Here is a 23,295-nt window from a genome sequence, read left to right on the forward strand (position 1 = left end):
GAATTTTAGTAACCCAGACTCTTGTCAGACGGCTTTTTAACCTAACACGGGAAATGCTTTCTGACCTGCAGGTGCCTTACCGCTTGCATGCAGTTCTCGTTCATGAAGGACAAGCAAACTCAGGGCACTACTGGGCCTATATCTACAATCAGCCCCGACAAGTCTGGCTCAAGTACAATGACATCTCTGTTACTGAGTCTTCCTGGGAGGAACTTGAAAGAGATTCCTATGGGGGCCTGAGAAATGTTAGTGCTTACTGCTTGATGTACATTAACGACAAGCTGCCCCACTTCACTGCAGGTAAAAACACCTTAGCAGAAGCCAGGGTGGGGGAAAAATCTGTACTGCTCACAGGGAATAGTCTTGTAGTTTAAAAAAAATTTAAGGACTTCCTAGGTGGCGCAGCGGTAAAGAATCTGCCTGCCAATGCAGGGGACACAGATTCGAGCCCTGCCCTGGGAAGATTCCACATGCAACGGAGCAACTAAGCCCATGTGCCACAACTATTGAGCCTGTGCTCTAGAGCCCGTGAGCCACAACTACTGAGCCCGTGTCCCGCAACTGTTGAAGCCCACGCGCCTAGGGCCCGTGCTCCACAGCAAGAGAAGCCACTACAATGAGGAGCCTGCGCACCACAATGAAGAGTAGCCCCCGCTCGCAGCAACTAGAGAAAGCCCGTGTGCAGCATTGAAGACCCAGCACAGCCAATAAATAAATAAATAAATGTTAATTTAAAAAAAAATTTTAACTTGGATTTATTAGAAAGTAATAACGTATGTAAAAAGTACAAATAGTATCAAATAATAAAAAGGAAAAATAAGCTTGCTTTCCTACTTCCTTCCTTGAGCCCAACAAGGATCCATTCGTAGGTATCGTGTGTATTCTTCAAGAAACGTCCTATGCAGAGGCTAGATTTTATTTATTGATAATCTCTCCCATACCCCATTTTTTCCCCCAAATGGGATATTTTTCCATTCTATTCTACATCTTTTTCATTAATTGTTTTTCTGAGCAATCTCTGTATTTTTATAAATAGAACCAACTTATTCTTTTGAACAACTGCATAATAATTCCATTGCATGGAATATGTATGTAACTTATTAAACCAGCCTCCCATTGATAGACTTTGAAGTTGCCTCTAGTTTTTTTCTTTTTTAGTGACATTCTTGTGCACATATTTTTACACCCTTTGGAAAATAGCTAGATTTTACAATTTCATACTTCTCATAATCCTACTCCTCATGCTAAGAGCAATTACAGTTATCATTTATGTTGGTACTTTACTCCTTACTGCACGCTTTCAAACTTTGTTTCTCTAATAACTTATAACTCTAAAAGGGAGGTAGGCAGGGCAGGAATTCTCATCACCCACATTTTCCAGCTGAGGTTTTGCATTTGTCTGGAGTCGTACAGCCAGTAAATATTCTGATGCTAGATTCTGTGCTGTTTTCCATGTATATTACTCTTTTTCTTTTTTTCTTTCACATCTGAGATCATGAAAGGCATCTTCTTTTAGTGTTCAGACTTCACTGTGATGCATAAGTAAGAAAACACATAGGCATTTTGTCTGGGCAGCAAATGATCTTTTTTCTGATTTGCTAGTGTGCTTGGGGGATAGGGGATGGAGAGATTGATCACTTAATGGTAACTGATCTTCATAGTTGCATGTTTGCAGTGTGAAGGCAGAAACAGCTGCTTGTGGGAGTTACTGTACAAATGAGTGTACTGGCTGTTAGTGATATATAGGAGCCTTGTTATGACATGTATGGTGCATTTTTATATTACAGAAACAGACAAAAAGTAGAAACTGTCATTTGCTTAGTGCAAAGACTAGTTAATAGCAACTAGTACATGGACGTGCTATTCTGCTATAGGTTTTTTTTTTTTTTTTTTAAGATTAAAACCAAATTTTATTGTTTATTTTTTTATTTTTATTTTTTTAAGAACTTTTATTGAGATACAGTTAACATGTAATAAACTGCATATATTTAGAGTGTACGATTTGGTATTCCAATCTCCCAATTCATTCCCCCCCAACCCTCCCCGCTTTCCCCACTTGGTGTCCATATGTTTGTTCTCTACATCTGTGTCTTTATTTCTGCCTTGCAAACCAGTTGATTTGTACCATTTTTCTATAGTCCACATGTATGTGTTAATATACAATATTTGTTTTTCTCTTTCTGACTCACTTCACTCTGTATGACAGTCTCTAGGTCCATCCATGTCTCTACAAATGTCCCAGCTTCATTGCTTTTTACAGCTGAGTAATATTCTATTGTATATATGTACCACATCTTTTTCATCCATTCATCTGTTGATGGACATTTAGGTTGCTTCCATGTCCTGCCTGTTGTAAATAGTGCTGCAGTGAACACTGGAGTGCATGTGTCTTTTTGAATTACGGTGTCCTCTGGGTATATGCCCAGTAGTGGGATTGCTGGGTCATATGATAGCTCTGGTTTTAGTTTTGCAAGGAACCTCCATACTGTTCTCCACAGTGGCTGTATCAATTTACCTTCCCACCAGCAGTGCAAGAGCATTCCCTTTTCTCCACACCCTCTCCAGCGTTTACTGTTTGTAGATTTTCTAATGACGCCCATTCTAACCAGTGTGAGGTGATACCTCATTGTAATTTTGATTTGCATTTCTCTAATAATTAGTGATATTGAGGAGCTTTTCATGTGCCTCTTGGCCATGCATATGTCTTCTTTGGAGAAATACCTATTTAGGTCTTCTGCCCATTTTTTGATTGGGTTGTTTGTTTTTTTTGATATTGAGCTGGATGAACTGTTTATATATTTTGGAGATTAATCCTTTGTCTGTTGATCCGTTTGCAAATATTTTCTCCCATTCTGAGGGTTGTCTTTTCGTCTTGTGTATAGTTTCCTTTGCTGTGCAGAAGCTTTGAAGTTTCATTAGGTCCCACTTATTTATTTTTGTTTTTATTTCCATTACTCTAGGGGGTGGATCAGAAAAGATCTTGCTGTTATTTACGTTGAAGAGTGTTCTTCCCATGTTTTCCTCTAGGAGTTTTTCTGCTATAGGTTTTTATGTTTTGTTTTGATCACAGGGTTAGAAATGAGATTTAATATGTCCTTGGTACCTTGTCATTTTTCATCGTAGTCTTTAATGAACCAGGTATTATTGACCATCTAATCTTTGTATCAACTTGCTTTCTGATAGCACTTGATTGTGTGCAACTTAAGGTGGTATAAATGTCTTGGAATTCATCTCTAACCATCCTGAGATGGATATTCTCATCAGTAATAGGAGCATTGGTTACACTGATAAAACTACTTGCCTTGAAATTTCCATTAGATTAAATGATTTTCTGAATTTCCACGAAATGTTTGGTTTGTTTTTGCTTCTTTGTCAGTGACTGGCCTCTACTCCAAATCCTCAGTCATTATCACTGATTGATTCATTTAACAAATATTCAATGTGCTTACCTACTAATATGCCAGGCACTGTTTCTGGGTGCTGTGACTATTGGCCTGATATTGTCAGTACTTCTGATAGATTATGTATGTAATATGTATGTATTTTTCATTAAGAGTAAGAAAAAAGACAAAGTATCTTATTTTCTTTCTTTCTAGAAAGGACCTTTGGGTTCCTTGAGACCTTTTGCTTGGTGGAACTCTGTTTTAACTCTGTCTTTGTTCTTCCTCAGAGGCAGTCCTGAATGATTTAGATCAGATGTCAGGAGAATTGGAAGCCCTCTCTGTTGAACTTAAGCATTACATTCAGGAAGATAACTGGCGGTTTGAGCAAGAAGTAGAAGAGTGGGAAGAAGAGCAGTCTTGCAAAATCCCTCAAATGGAATCTTCCACCAGCTCAGAATCACAGGATTTCTCTCCATCACAAGGTATCGAAGGGCGTTTATGTCAGTGATCTGGTGGAATCTGTGCTGCGCTCCCGTAGCCAGTCCCATGCCCTTCATTGAGTGAGTGAGCCGTGCACAGTGCACGGTCTGCACAGGGGAGTGCAGATAGAGTTGGTGTTGCACAACCTGATGGCCTAGCTTATGGCTCTAGACTGTCATTTCTGCTGAGCAGAAGCAATAGCAGAAAGACTGGCCACCTGTACTTTCACTCTGGTTTTTGCTTATTTCCCAGGTTGCAGGAGAAACTGTGTAGAATAAATAAGTAGACTTTATGAAAACTGTTCTCCAAAGGTGATCTTCCTAACACATGGTTGTTTGGAAGAAGCCTTCTTGACATAAAGAAATAGGACAACATCAGGAGCACGTTAAACTTTACAGAATCATCAGTGGCTTCTCGCTGAAGTAGCCATTTCTTGTAGTCACTGATTTCTACGGGAAATTTGTATAGATTTTTTAAAAAAGGTTTGTTAGAAGGTTTGCACGTTAAACTTTGTGTCCATCGTGTTTGCCTGTTCCAGAGTGTTCTAGAGGTTACTTCTCCTCAAACACTAATTCCTTTGTGCGGTTCTTTATCAGAGTCTTCAGTAGCCTCTTCCCACGGGGCTCGCTGCTTGTCATCCGAGCACGCCGTGATCGTGAAGGAGCAGACCGCCCAAGCTATTGCAAACACGGCCCGAGCCTATGAGAAGAGTGGCGTAGAAGCAGCGCTGAGTGAGGTGAGAACAGCTTAGGAGCCCACAGTCAGGAGGGGCGGGCTTTCGGCAATAGCTGCAGTTTTCTCGCATTTCTGTTATTCTGTGTCTGCTGTGTTTAACCAATCCCTCTTTATTTCTCCTGTTTTTTTCTTACTCTTTCTCTCTGTTCCGCTGCCACAGCTTAAGGAAGCGGAACCCAAGGAGCCCATGCCCCTGGAAACAAACCTTGCAGAGCAGTCAGAGCAGCCCCCACAGGCTCATGACGCAGAGTCTGCCGCCCAGCCTAATTCTGAGGTCTCTGAAGTGGAGATTCCCAGTGTGGGAAGGATTCTGGTTAGATCTGATGCAGATGGATATGATGAGGAGGTACAGAGATGAGTCAGGGGTTAGCTGTCTGTTGTCAGTCTTGTATTTCCTTCTCACGTGACCGAATCTTAGTTGTGTGAGGTGTTTGGCGAGAGTTAATATGTTCTTGTTGACACAAATAATGGGCGAGAGGGCCTATCTCAGTGACCACCGTACACGGCTCCGGTATAGATCCACCCAGACCTGTCCTTACGAGGGCCGCTGCAGAGTCCAGATGGCTCAGAGAGGTAGAATTTAGTTCCTTGTTTGGTATTCTGAACAAAACATTGCCTTTTAATTTAGGAGTCTTTGGTAATATTAGTCCATTGTGTTTCCTCCAAATATAAAATTTTCAGTTGTCTAGTGAGCAAAATGAACGTGAGTTGAAGCTGTTTTTAATTCTGAAGCTGCAGGGAGAAGCTGTAGCGTCCTGGGTGGTGCACTGTCTGCCTCCTTGACTGTTGTCACCACACACTAACGGCCATGAATCCTGTCCTCAGGTTCCTGTTTTTTCCCTGTGGGATTTTTTTTTAATCATTGTAAGATTTTCACTTTATAAAGTCCTATTTATGTACACCCTAGTTTCCAGACTGTTTTAAATGTGCTCTTCAGCCTAGTAAAACTCTAAAATATCGGTGTATTTAGGATGTACACACAAACTACACAACTCAATTGGAATTCTCACCTCGGACACTTGCCCTCTGAGAGTTGTAATTGAACTTAATTCTGTTAGCAGTGCCATATCGTAGATATTTTTAGACGTGCATCTTTATTCATCTCCTAAATTAGAGAGAATGTGTGGGGATAGCTGGTCCCGGGCAAGGTCTTGATGTTGTGCAGAGGGACAGGGGCTGTGAATGTGCAGGACTGGGTGTGTGAGCCTTGCCTCTCAAGGGTGCTGGCCAAGGAGCACGCTGCCGTGCTTTCCCCGCAGCGGTCTGCTCACCCTTCTCTCGTAGTCTCCTTTTGAACCTTTCTTCTCTGCTTTTTCTTTCTGTGTTTTGTGCCCTCTTGTGGTAGGTGATGCTGAGCCCTGCCATGCAAGGGGTCATCCTGGCCATAGCTAAAGCCCGTCAGACCTTTGACCGCGATGGGTCTGAAGCAGGGCTTATTAAGGTATCTCTGTTTTTTTAATTCTCATCCTTAAACCACAGGTGTCATAATCACGGGGCAATAATATTATTAGATGGTAAAAAAATGGGATTAAAAGTGTTTTTCATTGAAGTAAAACATAAAACTCCCTTTCCTGCCCAACTAACGCCCCAACCATCCCACGGCACTGGTGGCTCCTCCTCTCGGCGCTAAGGCAGCCTTGGTGTTCCGTATTGCACCTGGCCTGGACGGCTTCTTGTTCCTCTTAGGAGATGGCTATTAATAAAGCTGTGAATGAGACCTTGCCTTTGTCATTTGGGGGCCATAATATGAGAAAGTAGGCCATGTTTCTTAAGGTACTTGAATAAAATTTAAGGTACTTGAAGAAATTGCATTTATGTGGATTTTTAAATTGCAGGTCCCTGGTACTCAAGAATATGCCTGAAGCAATTAAAACTAAATCTTTGTTTTTCTGAGAACTTTATGAGGAAAACAAGTTTCTTGTGACTACAGCATGTCTTTGGTGCCAGAGGAGTTTTATCCTTATGAAAGGCAAACAACTCACAGATTCCATAGTTGCCTCTGTCATTCCTCAGTGAGAAGAACTTCTTAGAAGTCTTCATAGAGGGATGAAAACCTCTGTAGCCCTTAGGCATCAGTTTCTGTGTGTAGAAGCCCACAGTGCACCCTTTTCTAACTGCCGATTCTGTCTTCAATAGGCATTCCATGAAGAGTACTCCAGGCTCTATCAGCTCGCCAAAGAGACCCCCACCTCTCACAGTGATCCCCGACTTCAGCACGTGCTTGTCTACTTCTTCCAAAATGAAGCACCTAAAAGGGTAGTAGAGCGGACCCTTCTGGAACAATTTGCAGATAAAAATCTTAGCTATGATGAAAGGTGAGAAAAGGCTACTTCGGTTCACCGAGGTAGGGTCTGGTTTGACTAACTCCTCCGAAGGGGGAGCTTTCACTGCTTTCTGAACTTTGTCCACAGGTCGATCAGTATTATGAAGGTGGCTCAAGCGAAACTGAAGGAGATTGGTCCAGATGACATGAATATGGAAGAGTACAAGGTAAGGTCTTCTCTTTACATCTACAAAGCAAACACATTCATTTCTAAGGCAAAACAAACAATTTTATATTATTGCAGACCTCCCCCCACCCCCACCCCCCAAAACAAAACCTGGGTGAGAATGAATGAATGATCTTTTCTTACTCTCAGAATGGCCAGTTTCTTTTTTCCGTTATTCTGTTAGACTGAATCAGGACTTCATTTCCCTCACATACCCTCTTTAGCCTTGTCCTAGGCAATAGAATTCTTGAATTTATGGCTTTGGTTTGCTTTAAATAATGTAAGTTTTCTAATATTTCTATATTGGAAATTAAATTTTTATGCATTAAAATACATGCATGACTATAAATTTCCAAAAAAAGGCGTCGTGTTGTAGGTAAGACACTGTCATGTGCCACGTGAGCTCAGCGTTGTCCTGTGAGGTTGGAACGGCCTTGTCCCGCGGTCTTCCCTCCTCTGGATGGTTGCATCAGAACTTGGGAGGCAGTTCATTTAGACCAGAGCTGAGTGACTTTGACGTGGGTGTTGGAAATTAAGATCCTAAATTCTAAAGCACACATGAAATGAATATTTCTGTTCCTCAGTGGAAGGAACAGGGCATGGAAAATTAAGGTCAGCAGTAGACTTTTATTCTAAATGTCGAGTACTTTATTATCTGAAAGCTTTTGCGTCTCCTGTTTTTGTGCCTGGCCATATGTGCTCACTAAGTATTCGTACTGAGTTTGAAATTTACTGTGGCGGAACGTGTAGAAGTAGTTGTGGTCATAATCGTGAATGGCTGTCATTCCTTTTCAGAAGTGGCATGAAGATTATAGTTTGTTTCGAAAGGTGTCTGTGTATCTCCTGACAGGCCTGGAACTCTATCAGAAAGGAAAGTAAGTTGGCCTCTTGTGTCACTGACGTGATCGATCAGGATGCTGTTATTTACTGATGCCCACGGGGAATTCGCAGGACCACAGCCCCTTCGCCTCCCTTCTCACAGGCACACTGTGCCTCTACCTTTTCCAGCGTTTCACTTCAGTTTTGCTCTGAACATTACACTTGTTTTTTTCAGCCTTTACATGATGATAGATTTATTAGTTGAGAGATATGATGGCCAGGTGTTCTTTGTGATAAATGAAAATGAGCTCAGAAAATGAACTATGGAGTTGACATGGACCTTAGTGAGCCTCTTGTCCACTTCTTCGTTTTAGAGTTGGGAAGAACAGAAGCCCAGGGAAGTTCCGTGATTTGCCTTGGGTTACTTGGCGAGTTTGCAGAGGAGCTGAGACTGGCTGTGATCTTTGGCCCTCAGGCTTTTCCCAGTGCTCCGTGCTGCTTCCATCCTTATGACTTTTCCATCATCGCTGCCAGTTACATTCTTGTATTAGGGAACAGTGGGGACTAAGCCCTGGATTGGGGAAGGAGCACTCAGCTGTTTTTTATCGATTACTGTCTAAGGTACCAAGAGGCACTTTCCTACCTGGTGTACGCCTACCAGAGCAACGCTGCTCTGCTGATGAAGGGGCCCCGGCGGGGCGTGAAGGAGTCGGTGATCGCTTTATACCGAAGAAAATGCCTTCTGGTTTGTACTGTTTGTACATTGTTACGATTTTATTACTGTATTGTGTTTACCTCTGCTCCTTGAGGCCATGAAGAAATATAACTTTAACACAAACAAACAAACAAACAAACAAACAACTCCAGCAGGTTTTAGATTTTTCCAAACTCAAGAGTAGTTTTACATTGGAACAGATTATTTTAAGTTGCCCCACTGAGTATCATTCTTCTTCCCCGCCTGTTAGACGTTAGGGGAGAATCATCCCCTTCCCGGCGCCCTTCACACACACTGCATTATAGTTTTTATCACGTGGCCTCTCTGCTAGATGGTGAGTTCTTCAGCACAGGTCCTCTTCTTATTCATCTGTGTTCTCGGTGCCTGGCACACAGTGAGCATGTAATAAATGTGTTTTCTCAGTGTTCCCTGCTAAGCTAGTAGATGAGAAGTTTTCGTGACTTCTAAAGAGACTCCAGTTTTTTCAAAAAGGTATGCACCATAAGGATTGGTCCTGCTATTCTGTTAATATCCTTGTCATTCACCACTGGAGGTCTGTCCTGGCCTGTTTTGCATCTGGCCGCCGCGTGGGAAAGCAGACCCATATGCCCTCTGCCTCCGCAGGGCTTCCTGCAGGTGCTTGTCCTTCAGAAAACTGCAGAGGCCGCTTGCCCTCAGACCCACGTGCTTGCGTTTGGCCTGCCTGACACCCGGCAGGATCATCCGTCATGGGAGGCGTCAGGCCAGCATTTCTACCACTGCCTCTTGTTAATACCAAACCGAGGAGGTTGTCATGATGTGTATTTATATCAGAAGCTTTATTTTCTGATTATGCTTGGATTCCTATATCAGTTAATAGGTATGGCAGGGCACTTTGAAGCCCAAAAGAGGTCCTTGTAGATTTGATGGACCTAAATTTTATTAAAGACATGCTTTTATTTTTTAAATCACCAAATAGAGATTACATTTGGAATGTTCTGATCAGCTGCCACAGGGAGACGGTAATAGGGATTTAGACTCTCTCCATCTCTGGCTCTGAACCCCTGGTGTGCATGAGAATCAGCTAAGGAGCTTTCATACGGTGGGGACCCAGGCCTCTCCCCAGACAGTTACACCAGTCTCCTGGGGAGAGGCCTGAGCACCAGCTTGTCTTCTGCAGTTGGTTCTGATGTGTAGTGAAGATGGAGAACCGTTGACTAGGCTTTTTGATAGAATCAGGTATTGAGTATGACCTGGACTTGTAAGTTCAGGCCACTGGGCCAGAGACTTGGCTGCGTTCGGATCACCTTGGGAGTGTTCCAAAAAGGCCCAGTGCCCAGCTCACCCACATACCAGTCACATCAGCATGTCTGGGCTGGAGCTTCAGTAGTTTTTACAGATCCCCAGGCGGTTCCAATGTACAGTGAAGTTTGGGAACTACTGGCTTAGGCGCTTCTAAAAGAGGCAGTTATCTTCCTTTTCAGACTATTTTTTTCCCCACTCTGTTTTTTCTCTACAGGAGCTGAATGCCAGAGCGGCTTCCCTCTTTGAAACGAACGACGAGCACTCTGTGACAGAGGGCATCAACGTGATGAATGAGCTGATCATTCCCTGCATTCACCTCATCATCAACAACGACATCTCCAAGGATGACCTGGATGCCATTGAGGTCATGAGAAACCACTGGTGCTCTTACCTTGGGCAAGATATTGCAGGTGTGTTGTTGTTGCCGCTTCCAGTAATTTCTAAGATCCTCGAGAATTCTAGAAATTACAGCGGACTCACTCTGAAGCACCGGTTGTCACACCTTTTTAAGGGATTGGAATCCCCTAGCATATAAGTGAGTTAAAAGTACACCTGCTCTATTGAAACAAGGAATGGGAGGCTTAACGCCTGTCCCCCCTTAGCCTCCCCTTACCTCCTCTGTGGCCGCTGAATCACCTCTGCGGCCAGCCTGCCAGCTCTGTTGGAAACAAATCACTGCTCTCCAGGAATGTCAGATTGCTGTTACTTTTTCATCTGCCAAAATCTGAACTTTAATTTTATAGTTTAAAAATAAAAACCTATTTATGCAGCTTGATTACCTGCTGGTGCCGTAACTAAATTTTCCTGTGACTTGAAGCTGCAAGACAGAAACACATTATTAACTGTGATGCCTTGGAGGTTAATAAATTAGTAAATGGAACATCCGTGCATGTTCAGAGCATTTTGGAAAGGGAGCCTGAAGCTAGCTGCTTTTAGGTGAGTTTGGTAGACTTAGAAAGTTGCTGAGCCCTAACATGAGTCCTCTTTGTTGGCTTCTCACTGATGTAAAGATATTCTGTTGATTTGTTAAAGTATTCAAGTTTATGGTATTTATTAAAAAATTGTATAATAATTAGTAGCTCTGAAGTTCATTTTAATGGCTTCAGTTTTTATATGGACCATGTGTGATACATAGCCTTGCTTAATGCTGTGTACACACTGGTATATTTTAATCACTTGAAGGAAAAGAGCAGCATTATATTTTGGCAGTAGTATATTTATGGACATTGTATTTATGGTACTTCCTCACATTTTAAAGGATGACTGATTGGAAGACGTGTCCATAATGAAGTGAATATATAGTGTTATTCTGCCGCGTCAGATGGCTTAAAACACAGTGACCTAAAACTTTGGCGTATTTGGCAAATAGGTCTTTGCTCCTGGTTTGGCCTGAAGGAGCCATCATTTATTGTTAGCTGGCCAGAGCAATGCTTTGACCTTTGAGGTTGGGTGATGGCTATATGAAAGACCTTCTCGTATCGTTGCAGACATTAGTTTTTACTCAGAGATTTATTTAGCTGTATAGTAACCATCCATTTTCCCTCCACAGAAAATCTACAGCTGTGCTTAGGGGAGTTTCTACCCAGACTTCTAGATCCTTCTGCAGAAATCATTGTCTTAAAGGAGCCTCCAACCATTCGACCCAATTCTCCCTATGACCTCTGTAGCCGTTTTGCAGCTGTCATGGAGTCAATTCAAGGAGTGTCAACTGTAACAGTGAAATAAGCCCCCACGTGTTCAAGGCCCATCCTGGTCTTTGGTTGACTGCCTGTTGCACAGAAGTCTGTTGTCACAGTGTTTACCTGGGGAAGGGGATTAGGTGGAAAAATAAGATTCAGATCCAGACCCCAACCATGCTGTATATGTAAAGAAGGATTGAAAATAAAGCTGCACTTTTTAGGTACGGAATAATAAAAGTCATTTCACTAAAAAAGGCAGGAACCAGTGCATTAAGGTATTGATTTATGGCAGAAGACCTGAAATGCCTTTTGTATCTACAAGACTGCTTGGACCTTTCTAAGTCTTTTGCCACTTTTAAAATTATCCTTCAGACATAAATATTTTTGACAGCAGAATAGAAGGGTGATTCATCAGACCCTGAACCATATGAACAGCTACTAGTTATTTTATAAAACACAGATGACATTAACAAATTCTTAACTGCAGGAGAGGCGAAGTATACACCTTGCCTGGCTCTTAACAGAAGATCACAAATGTCGATGAACCAACCACCCTTTCACATATAGGGAGAACATAAGGTCATGTGGCAGGAAGATGTTCAAAAGTCAAAAGAAAGTTGCCTCTCCTTTCGTCTCTCTCTTTTATTTTATATTTTTAAATAAACCAGAAAACCTCATACTCAGTCCTGAGTGAAAGAAAGGAAAGTATTAAGGACTTCAGACGGGAGTAGCAGCGTTGTTGAAACTTGATGAAAGATTGCATTTTCATAGTTAACCATTTTGGTAACATTCTCTAGCATCTGAAAATTGTCACCACACATGTAAGGCTGCTGCTGGCCCAGAAGAACATTTTGATGCCCCTCCCCTTTTTTGCTTTTAAAAAAATAAGAGATGTGGGTTTGTAAAAAGGAAAAAAAAATCTATATATATGTATATGTAGAGAGAGAAATATCCCCCGTCGATGATTTTTAAAAGGCTCCAGGTTGGGTATTGTGTTGTAACCAAATTTTAAGATTAATGAGGGAATCGTGGGAGGGAAAAACACTTACTACAACTATGCAGATTTTATAAATGTGCAATAAAAGTATTTCTTTTACGTGTGGTATGCAGTATGACCTTTATTTAAATACATATTTTCTATTTCGGAAATGGATGGACTCAGTAAGCATTCCTCATGTTTCAGTTTTTCTTCTTTAAAAGAAAAAGGCAGATTAAAGGGTTGAGAAGCTTGATGAGGGTGAAAGGCAACAGTCACTTCTTGAGCAGCACCTAGTGGTGGTGAGTGGTCTCTTCTCATTTGCTAGTTGCATTGCAAGGAAGTGTATCCACTTTGTGACTTGTCTTGATTTAGAAGGCAAAAAAATTATTTTCTTGAAACCAAATTTCCTTTATTTTTGTTGTTAATGGTTAGGCCATCTTTTCACAGATATTCAGAGATGCTTTTGTGTTTGAAAGCTCACTGCAAAGATTTGTTTCATGGGAAATTAATCAGTTTTCTTACCCATTGATTACCTTTTACAATTTAAAATTCTGAGTAGTAACACTATTTGCCTTCTGCTTTTAAGTCCCTGTCATTACTGAGTACTGTGCACAGTTGCATAACAACCCTGGGATGATAATGGGGACTGTGGTTTGCCCAAGGTCATAGCCTAAGTGGTGGAGTCAGGAAACTAACCCCTGGTGTGTCTCACTTCATAGCCCGTGCTATTAACAACTGCTCTACTGCCCTTGGAAGTCATGTAAAATGTTTTGCTTTGTAGCTTTCCACGTTATTTATTTCCTGATCAGCTTTTGAGAACCTGCAGTTGGCGAAGAAAGGAACAGCTGGACATGGTAGTGTTGGATCCCCTCAGACCACCAAGGGGGTGCTGGGGCTGCCTTAGGTGCAGCTTAGTTTCTTTCAGGGTCAGCAAACTGCCTCAAGCTAAGAGTGGTTTTACTTATTTAAAGGGTTGTGGAAAAGAAGCATGAGGGGAAGGGATGTTGGGGAGGTGTTGGGAGAAAGAACCAGTGTGACCCTTAACATGAAGTGATTCAAGAGTTTGGGCAGGGTGCTTGGCCTCAGCATAAATTTCCTGGAGACTGGGTTTAGCCTTTCTCTGGTTAACTGGAATTGCAGTCCTTTTGCATTTGGGTTTGTTAGCTCTTTTAGGAACTATGGAGCATATAGTTACCCTACCCACTTCAAGCAAGAGCGTGAAGTGGATACATAGAACGATTTAAGTAATGAATGAAGGGGCTTCCGTGGTGGCACCGTGCTTAAAAATCCGCCTGCCAATGCAGGGGATGCGGGTTCAAGCCCTGGTCCTGGAAGATCCCACATGCCGAGGAGCAACTAAGCCCATTTGCCACAGCTACTGAGCCCCTGTGCTGCAACTACAGAAGCCCACGAGCCTCGAGCCCGTGCTCCACAATAAGAGAAGCCAGTGCAATGAGAAGCCCGTGCACTGCAACTAGATAAACCCCGAGCACAGCAATGAAGACCCCAAAGTCTAATTAAGAGAAAAATGAACAAGAGGCAAGGATTGAATGAAGGGCTGGGATGTAGCAGGGAAAGGATACAAGAGAATCGTAGCTGCAGTTTACTCATTTTCCTTGCTTTATTATATTTCATTGAATATATCCTACAACTTGTTCTGCTAATTGTCATTTGAGTGTTTCCAGTTTTTGGCTACTACCCATAATGCTACCAGGAACATACATGTACATGTCTTGTGATGCACACAAGAATGTAGTTCTGTTGGTATGTAATTCTGAGAGGAATTACTGGGTCATTAGAATATATGGGTCATAGGAAAAGATGGATGTATCTTTATTAGGTACTGCCAAACAGTTTCCCAAATCAGTTACACCAATTTAAACTCCTACCAGCAGTTTATAAGAGTTCCAGTTGCTCCATATTCTTGTCAGGATTTGATTTTGTTGGTATTTTTAACGTAGCCATTCTGGTAGATGTGTGACGATATCGTTTTGATTGGCACTTCCGTGTGTCTATTGAAGAAAAATGCACAACCTACATGTTGCAAGTTATGTCTTATTTGGGGACCTTACTGAGGACCGGGGACCTGGAGACATCCTCTCAGCTCTGAGGAACTGTTCCAGAGTGGTAAGGGAGGAGGGAAAAACGTGGAGTTGAACATTAAAGGATTACTGCTAATCACAAAATCCTCAGACATTTCAAGTTAATGATTTTGGTGCTTTTCTACGCATGAGAAGATGCAAGTCTCATTGAAATTATTCCTTAGATATGCATCTTAACTATCTAGGGCCAGTATCCTGTTTTTCTCTGTCCTGAGTTCCCCTCAGGGTGCACAGCCACTGTGTGGCTGAGGGCTTAATGGTGTAATGGCTGGGGCATTGGTTGTTTCCTGGGATGACAGGCAACATTCTTTGGTCCATCTCTTAATATATTTATTGGCCTTTGGATATTCTCTTTCTTGAAATCTTTAAGATGTATTTCAGACTTTGCCCACTTTTTTTTTCTTTTCCTTATTGATTTCTAGAAGTTTTTTGAAAATACATTATTGCCTGTATCTTTTCCCACTCTGGTTTTTCACTTGATGTCTTTGGGTGAAAACAAGTGTTTAATGTTAAGGCTGTCCAGTTTATCTGTCTTTTCCTTCATGGTTAATGCTACTGTGCCCTATTGAGGAAATTATTTCCAAGGTCATAAAGATATTCTGTGTTATATTCTAGAAATTTCCCTGTTTTACTGCTCACATTTAGCAGACTGACCCTCACCACTTACTGAAAACATTTTGTGTTTCCCAGTGCTATGCTTTTGTCATAAAGTGTCTACGTAGGGGTCTGTTTCTGGGCTCATTTGTCTGTTCTATTGGCCTGTTTGTCTACTTGTACCAATATCACATTGTCCTAATTAGTGTAGCTTTCTAAGTCTTGATTTCTGGTACAATAAATTGTCCAGTTTTGGATGTCTTCAATATCATCTTGGCTATTCTTGATTTTTTATATTTCTGTATGAACTTTAGAATCAGTTTGTCAGTTTCACACACATACACACATCTCCAGGGATTTGGATGCGGTTTACAGTGACTATAGATAATTCAAAGAGAATTGACGTCTGATCTGTGAACATTGTATATACTTTTTATTTAGGTTTCCCTCAATTTCTGTGTGAAGATCTTCCACATCTTTTGTAAGATTTATTCCTGGATCTTTGATGTTTTTCAGCCTATTGTAAATGCTGTGATTTTTTTAAATTCCATTTTTAATTGTTTGTTGCTGATATCTAGAAAAAGTGGATGTTTTTATATCAATCCTGTAAGAATTACTTATTAATTCCAATAGTTTTTTTTTTTTTTTAGATTTTCTATGTACACTATGTTATCTGTGAATGATAACTTTTATTTCAAGTCCTTACAACATTTCTTTTTCTTGCCTGGTCACACTAGGACCTCTGGTACAACCCTGAATAGAAGTGGTGATGGTGTCATTGTCCCCCAATATCAGAGATTTTCAGGGCACTTTCACGTCCTCCTCCTTTTAGCACTCGTTTGCTGCATTGCCGAATAGGCTATTGGCTGGTTATGTGACCCTGTAGCCTCCTTGTTGTGTAGTTGATTGGCCATTTGTAGACAAGTGAATGGGTCCTATAAGGTAGACACCTGGGCTCGTCCCTTCTCAGAATAAGATGAGCCTAGATTGTTACTGCTATGAGGAAGAGAAGAAATTGTGATGATAAATGATGAGCAGGAATATTAACTGAGTAGAAGAAGGGGATAGAAACAAGAATTTAGGTGACTTGGAATCGGTAAGCTAGCACATAAGTGTCCAGGGACTGCCAGAAGTGAGCTTTGAAAATTAAATGTGTGCTGGTCCTGGTATTAATCGTGTTCATGGAGGTATGACCAGTTTTCTATCTAGAGCCCTAACGGTGGGCTAGACGTATCACTCACGCCAAAGATGGTCTTCCCAAATCAGCATTTAGATTTTAACAGTAAGGATGGAACCCCCAGTGATGACCCGGAAGTGGCATGGTTATTCACTAAGTCATCTTGACTGTCTCTACTTAGGGAATAGCCAGCCCTCATTCATGAGTTGAGTAGTTCTACAGCTTTCCTGATTTATAAATCACTGCAGAATCAATGTGTCTCATGAAGATGTAAATCATGGAAAGAATATTGGCACCGTAATCCAACAACTGAGTTCAAATACTGGCTAAACCTATTTTCCTAGTCTATAAAACAAACAAACAAAAAAACCCCTTAAGCTTGCAGTTATGTTTTAAGGGTAAAAAGACATAACAGATGCAGCAATGACGTGGTGTAAAGTATTGATAGATGCAGTTCTCATGAGGAGATGTGTTGTGGGGCAAGGTTTTTAAGGCTTCTCTTTGGCTTGTGTAGGGCTCACAGGTGGATTCTAAATAATTGGGAAACAATGTATACACCCAGGGGACTGTGGGTGTCTAGCAAGTGGATGTGTTCATATTAGCCAACCTGACTGGAAGAGAAAGATGCTGAAGGGATCAGGGCTTATGCTGGATAGAGAAATTACAGTATCTCCTATGAGAGTCTTTTCTTGTTTTTGATATATTTTTTCTTTAATCATTTTATTGAGTGGCCTAAACTTGATAAGTTAAGGTACAAGTCAACAGCTTTCTTTTGGTTTCCACAGCTGCCTTCCAATATGATCTTTTGGCTGTCCTTTCCCCGAGAGCTTCATTGTCATGTTTGGGAATGAAAAGAATAATTTTCATGTATTACAGTGTCTGAAACAAACTAGATCAAAAGTTCACTCTCATCCATTTGCTTCAATGCTTCTCCCCTCATCTGAGTTCAGCCTTCAGCCTTAAGTTCAGGGCTGAGTAGTAAGGAAGGAGCCATAGGATGTTTTTCTACTCCCTGCTCTTTTCTCCTCTTAACCCCCAGCTTCTGGTGGCCCTAGAGCCTGGGGGAGGAGGGTTTATAGCAAAAGAAGGCAAAGGGCAGCGTTTACTTTTTAAAGAAATAGTTTTGTTTCTAATACTCTCTTGGTTCTTTGCTATGGCAAGAATCCAATTGCTAGCTCTTAGGTGTGGTATCTTATGGGTTCTTCGGAGAGCTCTGTAGAAAACCTCCACATCACTCCCTGATGCGGCTTTTGGACTTTCCGGCCGAACTCCTCCAGTCCCTCTCAGCTCCTGCTCTAGTCACTCACACTTTCCAGCAGTGCTCTGGGACAGTGTCACCCAGACTACCTTCCCCAGCACCCATTTGGGCAACAGAAAGCTTACCGTCCTTGCCCCAGTAGAAGGCAGAGGGGCAGGTGCTGCCACTATGCCCCACTCAAGCCAGCCCCTTGCTTCAGGCTGCTCCGGTGGTGGTCAGGCACCCTCCTCTGTGCCCAGGACTTTTTGCAGCTCAGCCAGGGTGGGAACCCGTCTTCCCTGCTGGGAACAGCTAGCTGCATCTGTGAGTGGTTCTCCTGAGGTCCATCTCCACCCTACTCCTCACAGGGAAGGTAGAGACACCACAGTGCTCCCAACTGTTATGACTTCCCTTCCAGGAAGCCTCCTTAATGAGTCTGGGTGCTTCTCTTATGTAGGCTGTTGGGTGTGCAGGCTGCCCACCAGTTTGGTTACTTCTTAGCAGCGGTGTGGTGAGCCCCTGTCTTTAGAATCCAGGGCATATATCACCCATGGGATTTGGCTTTGAGGCGCTCTTCAAAATTCTGGGCAACAAAACAACCTGTACACATCCTATAAACATGGGTGAGGTAGCACTAACGACTGGCTTAAAAAAATAAACCCATCAATTAGTAGAGTTGAACGCGATCCCAGCTTCTTTAAGTTCCATATTAGAGACCAGGGACTGCGAACATTTTCGTAACTCTGAGTTTTGTATTATCCTAACCTTGGCTGCTAAGACCCATCTCCTGTCCAGAAGCCCATGAAACTATTTCTGACTTTCCTCCCATCCCAATATGTGTCTAACCCTTGGGACTTTTCCCTTAGAGTGAGTCTCAGAGACTCAGAAGGGTACCAGATGCGTATTTTTACAGAGACCTTCTGGAATGCCTTCTCTGCAAATAGGGAAATGTTCAAACCCAAGGCAGGCTGGTGGAGAACATAGCACTGAACACATCAAATTCTAACTGCATCAGATTTGGCGAGTCCCTGAGCTATTGTCTTACAATGCCGTGCGCACAATAAAAGCTTTTGACTTGAAACACTGATTGATCAATGTCCCTTTCTAATACATGAGACAACACACTTCTCCATATGTAACTGCAATAAACAAATGTTTTTAATGTTAATTTGCCACAAACATATGAGAAAAGGCTGAGTTGAAGCTAAGATTTAATTAGTTCTATTTTTATTTCTCATTATTTTCCCTACAAAGCAGGTAGATAAAAACAGTGGCAGTTTTAGGTGAAAAGAATCTTATTCCTTAGACTTTCTCTAAAAGTAGTTCTGGCCAGAATGCAGCTCACCTTTCTTTCAGGGGATGATGAGATGCTGGCTGCTTGGGAATAAGTAACAGTCCCTGCCCCACTCCTATATTTTTAAAAACTGCTGTTGTGTCCTTTATAAGGAAAGTTAGGAAGACAGGTGATTTATTTTTCTTAACAAATCTTTAGTTTGTGTCCATTTCTTTGCAGAGGAAGCCATAATCACATGCTGATGAAAAATACCCTCAGCACCTGCACACGTGGGATTAGGGTGAGGGCTAAGCCACCAGCGGGAGCAGGTGAGCCACCAGGCAACAAAGACCCTGTTTAGACCTCAACAAATGCACAGAGCATGAGATTTTTCTTGTAGGCCTTTGGTTTTCTCTTCTACTTCGGTGCTAATTTTTCTTTTAGTATGGTGGACTGTCTCAGCAATCCATCCCCATGGAGCAACGGGATGGGGTGACGAAAGCCTGCCCCAGCATATACGACGACGTAAACTCAAGTCCCCGCCAGCTAATTACTCACCTTGAGCATGTTGCCTAAATTCTTTATTTCCTCATTAGCAAAACAAATAATATCTGTTCTCCTGATCTCAAAAAAAAAAAAAAAAACCCTCAAGATCACAGTAAATGAAACACAAGATCTGTGAAAGTGCTTTGTCATCTCTTAAACCCTGCACAACTGTGTAGTAGGGATACGGCAGAGGGACAAGGCGTTAGAAAAGGGGGGGGCAGGCTACTGCTCTGGTCAGCTGAGCTCCTTTTCCTGGCCACATGCTTGGCTTTCTGTGGTTCTGAGAACAGAGACAATGTTCCTCCGGCCCTACAGGCCCTGCAAGATCTTGCCTTACACCTTTTTCTCTCTCCATTTAGAACTGCTATCCATCCTTTAGCTTTTAGCCAGTTATCATTTCCTTAGGATACCCGCTCATGTAATCTGACTAGGTTAAACTCCTCCTGTTGCATGAGCTTATAGAACCATGTACCTTTCCAAATTTGCAACGTGTGTTACAATTACAATTTGTATTGATGTGATTTCCCATTAATATTTGTCTCCCCTAATTGCAGGGATAAGAGGGGCAGGGATACATTTTGTCTTACCATGTTATTTCTGGTTGCTAGCAGGATGCCTGACACGTGGTAGGTGCTTAATAAATTCATTGAGTGAATAAACGACCAGTTGGATGAATGATGAAATGAGTCCTTTTTGTAGATCCTATGGGATCCACGGATAAGTCTTGGATATTTGAGCTTCACCCCTGATTGAAACTTGGCCTAAAGATCTTTGAAATGTAATCAAGACAGGGTAGTTGATAAAATTGGCATTGAAACCAGAGAAGGCCAGAATACAAATTTGATACAAACTGCATTTTTATACTCAAAACTTTATATACCTGAGTCATTTGGATTTGTGTATGTCAAATGGATGTATAGAAAAGGACATATGTAAAAGGGAAAGGAGCTTTCTGGAGAGATAGTGACTCCTGGAGGACGCTATTCTGGGTGAGAAGGTGAGTGAGTCAGGTGATAAGACCAAGTTGCAACTGGGCAGACTCATTTCCTCAGGGGAAAAAAAGAAGGAAACAGTCTGGGCTAAACGCTGGCAAACTTGTTCATTCTTGTGTTGGTGTGTGAGCATTCTTGCTTGAGTGGTGGCTTCCTCAAGATGCCAGGGCTACGCCAGGGCTATTTAGTGGAGGAGAGGCATCTGAGCACACGCAGTACAGCCTCAGGGCAAAGCACAGCACCAGCATGTGGAGGGAGGGGCTCCTCAGTCCTGAGAGCAAAGGTGCCTCTGAACTTGGAAAAGGGACCTATCTGGGGACATTGGGAACCATCACCCTTAGTTGTTCTGTGGGAATTGTCGATGGGATCAGTGGTGACTCTCAACTGATTAAGGGGGTGGGAGGCAGATGGGAGTGAGAGGAACAGGGTGGATACGGAGGGTTATTTCAGCTGAGGAGCAGGTTTATGAGCAAGCAGGAGGCTCCTCCTTAAGGATTTGCAGAAATGCCTGAGGAAGCCCTGGTTCGGGCGGTCAGTATGGGGGACAAGCAAAGGACCTTGGGTCATTGTTGTGAAAGGGAATTTATTCGTAGCCACAGCCTAGGTAGGTCTGCTGACCTTTGGGTTAAAATTTAAGGGATTTAGAATGTGACTTTGCATATGGCAGAAGACATTTCCGAGGAGCTGATAATTCTCTCCATGTATCTGCCCACATTGGGCAGTCCCGGGACACATCCACACCAGGGATCTTCCTAGTTTCAGCGCTGAAAGTGCCCTGTTCCAGGAAAACCAGGCTCGCTGGTCACCCTACCACTCACTCACACTATTTCTTACCTTCATGTTGGGAAGACAGAGCAGACACAGCCTCCTAACAGAGCAGAAATAAGAACGTGTCTTCCCTTTGGAATATTAAGAATCTACAAAACAGCCAAGATATGTTGTGAAGCTCCCATTCAAATTGTGAACCCAGGGCTGAAAATGAACGCAAGGAGAGTCCCTGTCCTGAGGTGTTATTTCAGGCCAATAATTCATTTTCATTTGCAAAGGCATATTCTTCAGCTTTTCTATCTACAAATCCAGTAGGCTAGATTTTCTAGGATGAATGCTATTTTGTAATATTATTTCCTTAGTAATAAAAGAATCAAGTATATAATTAATGTTATGAGCTTAAAAGCATTTTATGTAAATAAAATCTAAATCAGAGAAACATGTTTTTAGAAGCTGTGCCTTGATTTTTCATCCAGAAATTGGGATCACCATATCACCCAGACAATCAAATTCTTGAACAAACGGGACAGTGACTACCGCCCCTAAAATGAGGCAAACAAATATAGAGTGATGAAGGGTAAGGAAGAGAAAGGATTCTACTGACATTCCTCTGGTCCAGAGATTCCTTGGCAGAAGCTTCTCTTAGGTGAACAGGATCCTAATCTTGGCATTAGATAGAACGAGCCGTCAGATTCCTCCACTGGAGCACAGGATGGTGGGGCTGCTGTAAGGACAACCATCCGGGGAGAGGGCACATCTTCTTTCCTCAGGCAGGCCGAGAATATGAGGAGGAACCCACCGAGGGCCAGAAAAACACCAGCAGCCCAGCCCAGGTAAAGGGCATCTCCAAACTCCCACCGAGGCACGATCTCAGGGATGCTGTCATCCCAGAAGTCTTGGATTGTGGCATAGGCCACCCAGGAGACTGGGAAAAGAGTAGTGGCCGAAGCTGATGCTTCCAAAGTCCCTCCCAGGAGGCAAAGCCGCCTCTTAAACACCCATCTGATCCTGTGAAACTGGAAGCATTCGGCCCCAAAGCCAGAGAGCAGAAGCCCCAATAGTCCCAGCCCCTGGGAGGCTACCATGAGGATGCGGGATGCTTGGAGCTCCTGGGGCAGAGACAAGAAGGACTCAAAGGCCTTGCACACAGTGGCGCCTTCCTCCTGCTCCACGCAGACCTCCCAAAGGCCCATAATCCAGGTCTCCATTTCGTTCAGCTCCAGATTGAGAGTTTTCCACTGGGGCAGGACCGTGGTGACACAGGAGCAGACCCAGGCGAGGAGAGAGAGGAGCAGTCCCCCGAGCTGGGCTTTCCCATGGAAACTCCAGGCCATGGCTGCTCCCACTACAAAGACAGAAAGAAAAGGAGAACAGGCGGCTTGGTGACCGACCAGCAGGCAGGACTTTTGGGGAGCTGAGTGGAAGTCTTTCACGCTCGAAGAGGGTTCCTGTTTCAGTTTTCTAGGCAGCAGCTGAGGCAGGTGCCAGGAACTTGGTAATGTTTGGGTTTAGGGGGTGTGCCCAAGATTGGATATGGGTGTAGATCCCAGGGGAGGGTCCCGTGAGAGGTAAAAAAAGCCAGACAGTAAGCCATCAATACATATTTGATGAGTAAATTCATAAACTTAAAGTTAAAATCATTCCCTAGTTCCAAGAGGATAAGAATGGTATCTTCTTACATCATATACATTACATATACATTAATGTCATCTTTCTGGATGGTAACATGACTTCAGGTTTTACACTTTTAAATAGATGCATACTTTGACCCAGCACCCTACCTCCAAGAACTGACCTTAATTTACTGTAAATATATACAAAGATTTATGAAAATATCCACTGAACTATGTTAATAACTGTATATTATTATGTGCAATTTAGGCAGCTGTTTTAAATTGATGTAGAAGAAATTTTAATGACACGAAAAATGTTTTTGATATGTTGTTAAGTGAGAAAAGCAATCAGCAAACAATGTATAGAGTATATAGAACAGTTTCACTTTCACAAAAAAGTGCATATATCTGTATCTATATGTATGTAAGT

The 23,295-nt window shown here is 42.5% G+C and overlaps 2 protein-coding genes across 16 annotated transcripts in view; one reads left to right on the forward strand and one right to left on the reverse strand.

Annotated features, from left to right (window-relative positions):
• The window catches only part of USP28 (ubiquitin specific peptidase 28), a 59,378-nt gene extending 46,697 nt beyond the window's left edge, over positions 1–12,681 (forward strand). For 7 of the 15 annotated variants that reach the window (XM_057749096.1, XM_057749097.1, XM_057749098.1 and 4 more), the window contains 11 exons: positions 72–300; positions 3,671–3,865; positions 4,460–4,599; positions 4,759–4,944; positions 5,944–6,039; positions 6,735–6,913; positions 7,010–7,088; positions 7,883–7,962; positions 8,528–8,651; positions 10,120–10,315; positions 11,455–12,681. In XM_057749096.1, coding sequence (XP_057605079.1) covers positions 72–300; positions 3,671–3,865; positions 4,460–4,599; positions 4,759–4,944; positions 5,944–6,039; positions 6,735–6,913; positions 7,010–7,088; positions 7,883–7,962; positions 8,528–8,651; positions 10,120–10,315; positions 11,455–11,630 — 1,680 coding nt within the window. In that variant the 3' untranslated portion in view covers positions 11,631–12,681. Of the gene's footprint in view, positions 1–71; positions 301–3,670; positions 3,866–4,459; positions 4,600–4,758; positions 4,945–5,943; positions 6,040–6,734; positions 6,914–7,009; positions 7,089–7,882; positions 7,963–8,527; positions 8,652–10,119; positions 10,316–11,454 lie in introns of those variants that run through there. The other 8 variants (XM_057749103.1, XM_057749104.1, XM_057749105.1 and 5 more) reach the window with 5 other exon arrangements.
• A 9,167-nt stretch (positions 12,682–21,848) lies between these two features.
• Positions 21,849–22,586, reverse strand: CLDN25 (claudin 25). Its single transcript, XM_057749490.1, has one exon. The coding sequence runs from the start codon at positions 22,584–22,586 to the stop codon at positions 21,849–21,851; it is 738 nt and encodes a 245-aa protein (XP_057605473.1).
• Between the last annotated feature and the right edge of the window lie 709 nt (positions 22,587–23,295).

The sequence above is a fragment of the Hippopotamus amphibius genome, chromosome 9 (assembly GCF_030028045.1).
Source record: "Hippopotamus amphibius kiboko isolate mHipAmp2 chromosome 9, mHipAmp2.hap2, whole genome shotgun sequence".
Lineage (NCBI taxonomy): Eukaryota > Metazoa > Chordata > Mammalia > Artiodactyla > Hippopotamidae > Hippopotamus > Hippopotamus amphibius.